The sequence below is a fragment of the Podarcis pityusensis genome, assembly GCF_964106645.2.
Source record: "Podarcis pityusensis genome assembly, chromosome: 13".
NCBI classification, from domain to species: domain Eukaryota; kingdom Metazoa; phylum Chordata; class Lepidosauria; order Squamata; family Lacertidae; genus Podarcis; species Podarcis pityusensis.
Genome location: NC_138038.1, coordinates 22,712,224 through 22,725,193, shown reverse-complemented (window position 1 = coordinate 22,725,193; position 12,970 = coordinate 22,712,224). Strand labels below are relative to the sequence as shown.

Below are 12,970 nucleotides of genomic sequence, written 5' to 3'. Positions count from 1 at the left end.
AGCAGCAAGAGGAAACGTAATCAATTGCATGTTGTTTGTGGGCTGAAAGCAACAGCAGCAGCCAATGCCGATTGTATTCCCTAGATCGAGTTTCATTCCTGACATGGAATGAATAAGCGAGTGTTGGCAAATTTCACTCCCGTTTCCATGTTCGTTGGAATTCCCCGACATTCCTACTCACACATCAATCAGTCTCGCTTGCCGCCAGCGATCGGTTAAATTGCTGTTTACCAGCCTGCATGATGTGATTGTAGAATTAGCTTAACAAAGGTTATATGAACTGGCTGGAGGGAGGAGAGACAACAGGAGGCGAAGGCCGGTAATGAGTAAAGTAGTGTTGCCTAGATGTGAGGTGATTTGTTCTCTTTATTTCATAGGCGCATATCCTGGCTTTTTAGGAGAGTATCCCCACAAAGTGGCTAAAATAGCGCACAAGCTAAACAGTAGCCCATAAACAACACAGAAAAAGCCCTCTAAACCTCTCTGTCTGGTGCTTGAAACCCTTCCCAGGCCACACCCCCTCTTCCCAGGTCACGCCCCTCACCAGCCCTGCTCTTCCTCTTCCTCTAGTGCTTCTGATTAGCTGGAATGCATTCTTGATGCCTCCTGCATACTTGGATGGAGAGATCCAGTGCTTTTTTTTTCTTTTAAAAAAATGTTTAGGGGTACTCTCATTTTCCTACTCATATTGAAATGGAAGGTTGATCCTGGAGGAATGCAGCTCTTGGGCTAAAAAAAAAAAATCATTTCCTACTCCAGTTTGAAGCATATTAAAACCAGTTCACTGGTGCCATGTTGCCTTACCTTTCCATGTTCTTTGAAAGAAGGAAGAATAAGACCAGCCCTACCTCTGGGGACGGAGGAGAGAATCGATTTAGTTTGCATTTAAAGGTTAAACAACTTAATTTCTGCTTTCTATAATGGTATGAGAATTGGAAACATAGATATCCTTCAAAAATTGTACTTCTCTGGATCTTGCAGTGCAGTTCTCCAATCAAACAACATTTACAAAAATGCATGCATTAGGAGTAATGTGTTGGTGGAAACGTTTGGAGAAATCGCTTGCAAAAATATGCACTTCAGTGAAAATGGCATACAGAAATGTTTTTATTAGGTGAAATTCTTGCTAAAATGCTGACAAGTTTAATGGGCTAATTAATTACTTGCTGCATTAAATGTGGAGAACTGGATTTCAGAATGTAAAAATGCGAATCTGGGAGAAAGATCTGTCCCTCCCTACCTTCATCCTTTTCTCACTCTATGACTTCTGTGTTGGTGTCTTTGTGTGTCTGCAGTGACCTGGAGAAATCGGTGGAGAGGATCCAAAAAGATTTGATGCACAATCACCGAATTATCTCCTCACAAGAGCTGGAGGAAAAATCCCTGGTGCTTAAACAGCTGGGAGATACCTTGACCGAACTGAAAGGTGAGAGGGGACTGGGGGAGCTCAAATCACTGCGATTGGGTTGGGATAAAGTTTTTCCTGTACTGTTCCATGGGCTGGGAAATGTGTGTAGTAGTATCTGGCACAGAACTTAAGTATGTGAGAATTTATGCTGTCATCTTTTTTTAAAAAAAGAGGTTTCCAGCCCTCATGATTGTCTGAGAGATGAATTTAAGGAACGGTTAGGTGGTGTGTCTGCTGAAATCTAGGTTTTATGTTCTAGGAACAGGGTTTGTGTTGATCTGTGTGTGGAGTGCTGGTGAACAAATGGTCCTTTCTTGTTTGGCCTTCTGGTCATTTCCCACAAAGATGTTGTGGTTCCATATTCTGCCTCTCACTGGCTTTTCCTCCAGATATCTTCCCCCTGTTTCACACGTCTCCACACTGCTCTTTTCCTCCATCTTCGCTTCTGCCACCATTGTGCCAAAACAATGTATAAATTCTACCAAAACCCAAATCTCAGGTTCAGAATTAAATGGATTTCAGGCGAGTTTCTTTTTGTTGTGGTTGTTGAGAAATAAGAAAGCTGTGCTTTAAAACAGTCTAGATTTCCCTTGAGTGCAGAGAGTTGATTTTTCATTTTCCCAGTGCAAGCTAAGTGTTATTTGTCACACGGATTATGAACAGCCTTTCTGTAAAAGCGCCAGGAAACAGTGGCCTTTCCAAGATAATTAGTCCTGAGAACCCATGAATCACAATGCTGGCTGAGAGCAAAGGTCTGTTGAGCTCAGCAATCCTTACAGTGGTCAGACAGATGCCCCACGAAGCCCACAAGCAGGACATGAGGGAGGCAGACACTCCCTGTGGCTTAGTACCAGCCCCTGAACTCAATGCTCTGCCCCTGAACATGGAGGCTTCATTTTAAGTTATTGCATAGCCCAGCCTCCCCCAAACTGGTGCCACACTGATATTCTGGACTACAACTCCCATCAGCCTCTGCCAGTGCTGGCTGAGGCTGATGGGAGCTGTAGTCCAGAACTTCTGGAGGATACTGAACAGAGGAAGGCCACTGTAGCCAATAGGCGTTGGTAGACCGTGAGGCCCCATCTGCGCTATACCTCAGGGGGCGAAGCGGGATGTGCCGCCCCTGGTGGAGAGAATTTGGCTGTGCTGCTGTGCTTGATTGGAAATCCATACGCGCAAGGGAGTGTTATAATTCTCCTCTTCGCCATTTGGCAGGACGTTAGACATGATCAGCGTGAAAAGGGAATTATGTGGAGAGTTGCCACATGATAAATTGGTCTGTATTCATACAGTGTCCATGAATAAAAAGCTCATCCCCCATTATTATTATTATTATTATTTCCATAGCACTGCATTGTGCTGATGCTGCTAATGATGATGATGTATTGACCACATTTTCATAATGACATATATTCAAAAAGTGGCATTCAGATGTAAAAATCTTATAAAAACAATTCCTTCCTCCTTTTTTCAGTCTTCCCATACCACTCAGCTGTGTTGATGCTGATGTTATTTATTAATAATGATGGTGATACATGTATTGATTGCTTTTTCATAATGATACATTCAAAAAAGCAACCTGGAAATGTAAAATCCCCAAGGAAAATACAATCAAGTATGATAAAAAAGTACAGCTAAAATAATTTGTGTTGGCCCAGGCTAGGGTAGCAAGCTTAAGAGTGTCATCAAGCTGCTTCCCCACCCCCAAGAAGAGTCTTACAGTTAACTCTGCAGAACGTGTGCGCACTCCCCATTTGCTTATTCATTTGTTAGCAAAGCAAGAACCCTTAGCATTTACACACACTCAGGCAACTGAACATGCATAGAAGTGTGTGCAGATCCCCTGCGTGATGCTTGCCTGCTGGTGTCCTCGTTTGCACTGCTGCTTGCTGCCTGAGCACATTCCGCGGACTTGGGCTGATCGAATGTGGCAGTTCCTGCATTTTCCTGTGCCCCTTCCATTCGTATGTAGAGAGACTCTTGGCTTTTCCTTTTCCTTCGCTTTAACCCAGGGGTCAGCAAACATCATGGGGCTGGTCCACTGTCCCACAAACCTTGTGGGGGGCCAGACTATATGTCTACATGATTATGACCCACATTTTTGGCGAAAAACCCTTATTGGGGCCAAACCCAACGTTGCCCAAATGTGGTGTTTTTTTGGAGGGGGGGTTCCCTCATACACCCACACTGCTTCCTTTGCGTTTTACGCATTGACAGTTGTTATTTCTCTGGTAAGGCGGGGTGGGGGGATGAGGTAAGCGCACCATTCCTGTCAGCCTTGGAGAGCGTGTGCGCATGAGTGGGTGAAGGGAAAAGCCGTTGGCCATGCTAAGTCAGGCCAGCACCGCTCAAGCAAAAATGTTCTTTTCCTTGCGTGAGGGATGATGAGGTGGCGGCGGCTATTTACCTTTCCATGGCTCGCACCATGTAGCCAACGAGCGGCCTCCCCAGCAGAGCATAGAACTGGAGTGCAGCCGCTCAGGCATTCCCCGCTTCCTATGGCGGGGAGCACCGCTGCCACAGACACTGGCGGGTGTTGCTCTTGAGGCACCTCTGAGCCCCTGCCGCCGCAACTGCCCTTTCTGAGGTCAGCCGCCGGCAGCTCCGTGGTGGAAATCCGAACTGTGGTGCCTTTTCCCTCTTCCCCACCCCTCACCACGGAAGAAAAGATTGCTGCATGTGTGCGACAGACGGAAAAGGGGCTTGCCTCGAGCAGCCGCCCACCTCACTTTTGACCCCCAAGCCTGGCTGAGTTGCAAAAGCCATCGCACACACGCGCTATGCCGGCTGACTGGATTCCCGGACCGTCCGCAGGCCGGATCTAGAAGGCAATTGGGCCTAATCCAGCCCGTGGGCCTTAGTTTGCCAACCCATTCTTTAACCTATGGATGGAGGAGCAATTCAATTCAGTCCACATTTAAAGGCGACCCCACCAAATATGTGCTTTCCGAAAAAATACGCGAACCCGAAATACAGTCATCCTTTGTATTGTGCGCTCCTCTGAATTTTGCCAACGCAGTTCTCCGGCCAGGTAATGTGTGCAAAAATGTATATAGAATCATAGAACTGTAGAGGTGGAAGGGACTCCAAGGGTCATCTAGTTCAACCCCCTACAATGCAGAAATCTCAACTAAAGCATCCATGACAGATGGCCATCCAAGTAGTGTGCATATAACTGCACATATCTGCAGTTTCGTGAGGATTTAAATAAATAAATAAATTTGCAAATGTGTGAAAATGTAGAGATTTGAACTTAAGATTGGAAAAAAACTCTAAATTGATAGATCCTCATCCTCACTATGGACAAAACAAGCCCAAGCTTTACAGTGCAATCCTATTCATGTCTATTCAGAAGTAAGATTAATGGAATTCAGTAGGGGTTACTTCCAGGTAAGTGGATATAAAATTGCATTCTCAAACATTCTGAGAGGAAGGACACTGTATCATATTATGGCAAATGTGAGAAGCTAGTATAAAATGGCAGATACCAAAAAATGTCAAAAAACGTGTGAAGTCTTAGCGTTTTCCAGCAAGTCTTAATATTTCAGTAGATCCAAGAAGGAGGTTTTAGAAAATACAGGCATTTATTAAGAAACGTCAGTGCTAACGGAATCCCTTTATTAAGTGTTATATTGTTAGTTTCATTTGCACTATTTCCAGAAAAAAGAACCTCTTGGGAAAAGCAGATCCACAACACAGAGATTTTGGATGTTTCTTTTTACTAGTGCCTACCAAAATTCACTAAATTTCTGACATTCAGAACCAACAGAAGCCGGGGTGGGGGGTGGGAGGGCAGGGAACCTACGTAAAAGCAATAAAGAAGGGATATCCTGATAACTTTCATGTTTGAATCAGAGATCAATTGATGAGGACCAGTCTTGACACACACCCACACACACCCCGCCCTGTGCGATGTGACACATTTTGCATGAATTTCCAGCAGTTGTTGATGGGCATTAGGCCATGCTGGTTTTGCTATCAACGCCATCTCCTCGCCCACTCCCCAGTCTCTCCGCCATGCCTGGCGGTAGAGAAATATCAAGGGCATTTCAGATTTCGTTTATGTTTTAAGTTGCTAGCTCTCATGAAAATATTTTTTTGAAAAAATACCAAATCTCCACAGAGGGCGCTGAGCAGCTGTGGCTTTGCAGCCCCTCTTCACACTCCCCCATTAATGCAGAACACACGACCGCTTATCTTGCTTTTGACTGGCTGTGCTGTTGGGAGTGGGAGGGAGGAGAGATGTGGTGGTGGTGGGTGTTGACGCAGTGAGTGGGTGGGGTGCAAACGCCATCCTCCTCTGAGGCCAAGTAACAGTGCCGGCCAGAGGAGGCCTCACTTTTCACTCACCTGAGCCTTGCCATCCCACCCGCCCGCCTGCTTCCCTTCTCGGCTCTGTGCCTCCCTCTCCTGCCCACCCTCAGGTGAAAGCCTTCCTCGGGCCTGCTCTGACCCCCGTGCCTCTCCCTTCCCTCTCTGCCCGTCCCTGGCATTGCAGCTAATTTCCCCAGCCTGCAGAGCAAAATGCGCGTGGTCCTCCGCGTGGAGGTGGAGGCCGTGAAGTTCCTCAAGGAAGAGCCTCACCGGCTGGACGGCCTATTCAAGCGGTGCAAGGCAGTGACCGACACCCTGACGCAAGTCCGCAAGTGAGTGAGCCCCTTCCTGAGCGAGTGGAAGCCCTCCTTGTTTCTCCTGGGACCCGATAGGCCGAGACGTAACCTTCTGTCCCCTCCCACAAAGATGCTAGAGTTCCCTGCAGGTGTACCTGGAAACGCCTGGCATTTTTATTTGCCGTGCCTGCATCCCTCTGCTTCCTCCAAGGAGCTCAGAACAGAACACATGGGATTTCTAAATGGGATTTCCAGGTACTGGCCAGGATCAGGCTTGCTTAAGCTTCACGAGCGAAAACGACCTCAGGTGTCCCCAACCCATTCTCTGGGTGATGTAAGTGTGGTGTTTCTTTAAAGCCCCGCCTCCTGATCCCTAAGGCCCCTCCCACTGGCCAGGGCTCCGCTGCCATCATCGCCCCAATTGCCATTGCACCCGCATTTGCTTCTTCCAAACGGCCGCAGCTTCTCTCGTCTTCACTGACCTCCGGGCTCCTCAGCCATCGTTTTATCAATGCTGCTGTTCATGCACCCCTAACGTGCAGTTTCAGAGAACGGCCCTTGTAGGCAAACAGACGCAGTGGCGTTTGCTGCTATTTGCAGGTGGCAGCCATTTTGGAGTCTGTCACCCACACACTCTGACCTTTGACCTTTTTCTCGGCAGGCAAGTAGACGAAGGGGTCTGGGACTCGTCCAGTAACCTCCTTAGCCAGTCTCCAAAGAAAGTGGAGCCAGAAAGTGACTTCAGCAGGGGCTTGGATTTCGAGGTACCCACCAGCCCCCCAATGAACCTCCACGACCTGACCGCTTCCACGGACAGCGTGGGCACGAGCAGCTATGGGCAGAGCCAAATGCAGAGCCACTTGTCCAAGGGGAGCAACCCATCCCGGGGTTCAGAGATGGTTGCTGCCAAGACCCAGACAGGCTCCGAGACCCCCAGCAAGAGGAGCGTGGACAGATCAGTGTCTATGGAGGTGAGAGCAGTTTATGATGATAAAGCAGAAGAGAAACAAGGTCCTTAAGGAATAGGATGCAGCTCAGGCACTGGATTCCCATCAGACACACAGTGGTTCTTTCCAGGTCACAGAAACGCAGCATTTCCATATTGCACACTTCTGCTCGGGGAGGGAAGGGGTGATTAAAAGAGGGCACTGCAACTGGGAGTTAGTGGGACAATGGGAGGGGAAAACCTGGTAAGGACTCATAATGGTGGGGCAAGGCCCATGGTGGGTATAATAACATAGAAACATTCTAGAACATTCCAGGGGAGGAGAGCAGGTGAAATGGATAAGGCAGTGTGGACCGGGTGTACCCTAACTGTGCTGTTGACAGAAACAAACCAAAAAATGGAATGGAATGGGAGCGAGAGGTGAGTGCTAAAATGTGACAGTCTGGAAGTACTCCAGGAGAGGGAATTTGTATGCAAAGCCTTTGGAAACAGCTACTTCTCAGGCAAGATCCAGAGCCATACTACAACATTTTGGTGCCTGAGATGGAAAACTTTGCTGCGTGGTATTTGCTGTCTCTCTGCTCCAAGCAAGTGCAGTCTACCACCAATGTTGATAGCGATCACTTAAACTCTCTTCCCTCCCTTTGCAATCCTCCTCTTTTTCCTGCCTGTGAATTGGAGAGACAGGGTCTTCTCAGTGGTGGCCCCTCATTTGATGGAATTACCTTCCTAGTGATTTATGTATGTGATTTAAAGAAAACCTGTGTAATGGGTTAGGGGGTTGCTCATGCGTAAGTTGCCGCCACTCCTGGCTAGGTTACCTAGTTGAACCCTTTCTGACCGGACAGCCTCTAGCTTCGTGGCTGTCTCAGTCGCTGGCAGAATCCGTCAGTGGGCGTTTCTTGAACTTCTTCCAGCACAAAAGTTCCTTGACGCCTAGTCTCCGCCTAGTCTCCCTGCGTGGAAGCCTTCTGCGCAGGGAGGGTGTGGGCAGTGGAGGACCCGTACTCTCTCCGCTGGTCTCCGGTGAGGAGTCTTGGAGCCTCCTCTCCGATTCCCCCATCTGCCCCCCTTCTACACTGGTGTTACGCTGATTTCCTTCCCCAGCGGACGGGCTGCCTCTCTCCCTACTGGGACCCTCTCTGGCATCCCTCTGGAGCCTTCCCTCCGCCTCTAGCTCAGATGGCAGTTCCCTGACAACCTGTAACTGCTTTCACAAAGTAAAAATAATGTTATGTTATACAAACACAATGCTCCAGTGATCATACAGGCCACAACAGATAGAATTTCCTTTCTGTGTAACTCTTAAAGGTATAGAAGTTCTTTCAGGGCTAGACCCCAACCTAGGAATGGAGAATACATGGCCCTCCAAATGTTGTTGGACTACAACTCCCATCATCCCCGCAGAGGCCTATGGAAGCTGGAGTCAAAGATCATCTGGAGGGTAGCAGGTTTCTCATCCCTGCTCCAGCCCTGTTAGTCATTTTGTTTCACACCAGCCAAATCTCCCTTCCCTCTTCCATACTCACTATCCCAGGGATCAGCAAAACTTTTTCAGCAGGGGGCCGGTCCACTGTCCCTCAGACGTTGTGGGGGGCCGGACTATATTTTTTTGTGGGGGGAATGAACAAATTCCTATGCCCCACAAATAACCCAGAGATGCATTTTAAATAAAAGGACACATTCTACTCATGTAAAAACACACTGATTTCCAGACCATCCGCGGGCTAGATTTAGAAGGCGATTGGACCAGATCCGGCCCCCATGCACTATCCTTTCCTTTTCTGAATCCCTCTCTCCTCAACACCCCTTCCTCTCCACCTAGCCGCTATTTGCCCATGTGTTTTTTCTAATACATGTTTGACCCATAACTACTGTACTTCCTGAGACATCTTCCCAGCCCACAGCCTGCCTCACAAAACTACCCCTGTCCTTAGGACCTATGTGAGACTTTAATCACAGCCAAGCTTAAACAATTTCCCCTTCTGGACTGCATTGTTCGCTGAGAAGCTGGAAGAGTTTCTCACTGACTTCACTTGTCATAGTGCAATGTCTGTGAACATTCCATGCCAGTATAGTCCATCAGTTAGAAACTTCACTGCCACAAGCTCAGAGGAACAGAACCACCTCCGCTGACAGGGATTGCACTGTAGCTTGGCCTGGGTCCAGCCTTCCTCTTCTTACCCACTGAACAGCAAGGAGAGGGGAAGGCGGATTTTTCACCCCTTTCTGACTATCTAAAAGGTGCAGCGCTCCTCACTCAGTGGTAGTCTCCCTGTTTTTCCATCCTCAAGGTTCAAGGCTCGAGCCTAAGCACTTCCCACTTGAGAAATCAAATGCTCAGCTGCTATGTAGAGTCTAGTCCAAGGGCCAGCAAACTTTTTCAGCAGGGGGCCAGTCCATTGTCCCTCAGACCATGTGGTGGGCTGGATTATATTTTTTTGGGGGGGGATGAACGAATTCCTATGCCCCACAAATAACCCAGAGATGCATTTTAAATAAAAGGACACATTCCACTCATGTAAAAACACACTGATTCCCGGACTGTCCGCGGGCCGGATTTAGAAGACGATTGGGCCGGATCCGGCCCCCGGGCCTTAGTTTGCTTACCCATGGTCTAGTCTGCCACCCTTGTCTAGAGTAATGAGTGTATCAGTTGACCCAGCCCTGCTTTACAGGCTGCCGAGCGAGACTGGGAGGAAAAGCGAGCAGCCTTGACCCAGTACAGCGCTAAGGATATTAACCGCCTCCTGGAAGAGACCCAAGCTGAGCTTATGAAAGCCATCCCTGACTTGGAGTTTGCGGCCAAGCACAAGCAGACCTCCAGCAGCGGTGGCAGTGGGAGCGCCGCCTCCACCCCAGAGCACAAGCCCTCCAAACCCCAACATGCACAGAAGGCCACAACCAAAATGGACCCCAGCGGCCGCCGCGGATCAGGTAAGGCAGGTGCAGAGCGGTGGGGAGACAGACAGTGCAATGCTCTGTGATGAGGAGCAGTCAAGGCAATGAGGGGGTCAGTTACAGTTTCCAAGATCCTTTGGGGGTTAAAGTGGCTGTTAACACTGGTATAAACCTGATTTCAGCGTATGTTGTGGATGTCACCCCAGTCTCTAATCCTTTGTGGGTGAGGTTTATGTATGTTCCTCAAGTCTCTGAGACCTTGTCCTTTATTGCTGCCTCCAGACAGCTGCAAGCAGCTTCCAATGTGCAGATCCATCGTGGACTTGAGACCTCCAGGCCGACAACATACAGACTGATGGACATAGGGAATCTAAACCGGGGAAGGGAGGGGGAATTCTAGAATCCAAAGGCTATGTAATCAACTTCTGGAACCTTCTTCTATTTTCTATCTTTTAAATTTTTTGAAAAGGGGGAATTCGTGGAAGGAAACGGGGTAGATTTTGGGGAAAAAAATCTTTGTTTTATTTTGTTAAAGGTGAGGAGTGATGTTAAGATTGTAATTTAAATTGGCTATTAGGCATAACATATTAGGTTAAATTGGGAATGAGAACTTGTGGAACCAACGTAGGGAAAGGGGAATACAGTCGGGAGGGGAAGGAGGGAGTCCCAGAAAGAAGGTTATGAAAATAAGGGTTTAAAATTGGTCTCTTTTCTTTCTTTTTTTTCTTTATCTTTTCTATCTTCTTTAATCTGTTATTATTGGAAATTTTAATAAATATGATTAAAAAAAAAAAAAACAATGTGCAGATCCATCTGGGCAGATAGGCAATGTGCAGCATTGTGTGTGCTGGAAAAAGCTGTGAATTAAATGCATGGCTCCTAACGCTAACTTTGTCAACCTCCCTAGATGAGTTGACGGTGCCCAGATATCGGACTGAGAAGCCCTCCAAGTCTCCTCCCCCACCCCCACCTCGGCGGAGTTTCCCATCTTCCCACGGTCTCACGACCACCCGTACAGGAGAGGTGATCATCACCAGCAAAAAGGAATCCAGTTTCATGAAGGTATGAATCCCTTATACGACAGGTCAGAGATATCCAGGGGCTCCTCCAGACGACTTGTTCATTCAGCATTAATTCTGCTTGGCTTGCACAAAGTTTACGCAGCAGTTAGACTTATGTCCAGTCTTCATCCTGACTTGTTTATGGGGCTGTTTTATGACAATGAGCATTCAATCTTCATCCATCCTGATTTGCTTGTGGGATGTTTTGTTGTTGTTGTTTAGTCGTTTAGTCATGTCCGACTCTTCGTGACCCCATGGACCAGAGCATGCCGGGCACTCCTGTCTTCCACTGCCTCCCGCAGTTTGGTCAAACTCACATTCATAGCTTCGAGAACACTGTCCAACCATCTCGTCCTCTGTCGTCCCCTTCTCCTTGTGCCCTCAATCTTTCCCAACACCAGGGTGTTACAAGTCTTTTTCTATTAATCATTCCTTCATCATACAGTTTTAAATGCATTTCCTCATCACTTTCCAAACAACTGAAAATCCGTTCGTTACTTTTCAAAGTGGATTGTATATAACTATCCTGATGTCATTGTGAGCACAAATCATCATGAATGTGCAATAAAAAGAACATCTTGAGGGGCCCGTACATCGAGTCTTTATTGAGCATTAGTTCTGATTTGTTTGCAGGGTGGTTATATGACAGTGAGCATTCATTCTGTATTCATCCCGATTTACTTGCACATTTTCCCATTAGACATTCATTCACCCCACACCTCTCAATATATTTCTCCATCTGTTTCCAAACTGCAAAAAGCCTCTTAAAAAAAAAAAAAGCAGATGCTATTTTAGGCTGAAATAGCACTTTCATCCACTTCGATTTTGCAAACCTAAATTTCTAGTATGAACGTTAATCCCTCCCATAAAACAGGGACCACTCCCAGTGAACTAGATTTGTCCCGTGCCCTTTCCCCCTTCCTCTTTCCCATTCATCACTTCTCTCTTTGCTTGTTCTTCCAGAAAGCTGAATCAGAAGAGCTGGAGACCCAGAAGCCGCAGGTGAAGCTGAGGAGGACTGTGTCAGAGGTCGCTAGGCCAGCCTCAACGCCCCCCATCATTGCCTCTGCCATCAAAGATGATGACGAGGAAGACCGGATCATTGCAGAGCTCGAGGTAGGCAGGGCATATGTAAGAAGGAGCCACTTGCAAATGGTCCGCAGAACTGCAGAAGCAGTTTTGGCCCCAGTGTGGCTGTTTCCATCCATGTCGTTGAGGTGACTCAGTTGCTGCACTGTGGCCAGGCTGATAAAGCCCTGTTCTAGTGGCCTGTGAAGCCAAGAGATGGACTTCCTACTTTTTTGTAGGGAGTAGATCAGGCATAGGCAAACTCCGGCCCTCTAGATGTTTGGGACTACATCATCCCTGACCACTGGTCCTGTTAGCTAGGGATGATGGGAGTTGTAGTCCCAAACATCTGGAGGGCCAGAGTTTGCTTATGCCTGTAGATTCCAGAATTATGAGAAATTCAATGAGAAACCCTCCAGAGCAGGATCTCCTTAAGCGGAGATTCACTTTGTAGGTTATGTTCCGGCTGAATGTCAGCAAATGTTTGCATCCCTAAGCATGACTTGTGCTTCTAGACATTACACTCAGTCTGCAATCCTGCATTAACCAGATGTTGGACCCCTCAAAAAACATTTAAAATCTGGGACACGCTAACATTTACTCAGAAAACATCTGGTTGCTGTTACTAAGAGGTGAGGAACCTCCCATCATCCCTGACGGTTGGTCATGCTGGCTGAGGCTGATGAGAACTGGAGTCCGTTCTCTGGAGAGCCTCAGGTGCTCAACACCTCCAAAAAGAGTTGAACAACTAGGGACTAACTGCTTGTTGTACACTATCCCCAAGGATGGGGGAATCTGTGGCCCTTCAGATGTTGTTAGATTCAACTCCCATCAGCTCCACTCAGCATGGTGAGTAGTCAGGGAAGGTGGTGCCTGGAAGGCCACAAACTCCCTCCAGTCCTGTTCAAAACTAAGTCTCATTAATGAAAGTATTGCACTATTGACAACACTTATTGTCAGGCATTTTCATTAGCTC

The 12,970-nt window shown here is 47.5% G+C and overlaps 1 protein-coding gene across 17 annotated transcripts in view; it reads left to right on the top strand.

Moving 5' to 3' along the window:
• The window catches only part of SRCIN1 (SRC kinase signaling inhibitor 1), a 335,991-nt gene that overhangs the window by 297,216 nt on the left and 25,805 nt on the right, over positions 1-12,970 (top strand). For all 17 annotated transcript variants that reach the window (XM_080979259.1, XM_080979261.1, XM_080979258.1 and 14 more), the window contains 6 exons: positions 1,296-1,426; positions 5,907-6,054; positions 6,680-6,989; positions 9,643-9,901; positions 10,773-10,927; positions 11,890-12,042. In XM_080979259.1, coding sequence (XP_080835385.1) covers positions 1,296-1,426; positions 5,907-6,054; positions 6,680-6,989; positions 9,643-9,901; positions 10,773-10,927; positions 11,890-12,042 — 1,156 coding nt within the window. The remainder of the gene's footprint in view (positions 1-1,295; positions 1,427-5,906; positions 6,055-6,679; positions 6,990-9,642; positions 9,902-10,772; positions 10,928-11,889; positions 12,043-12,970) is intronic.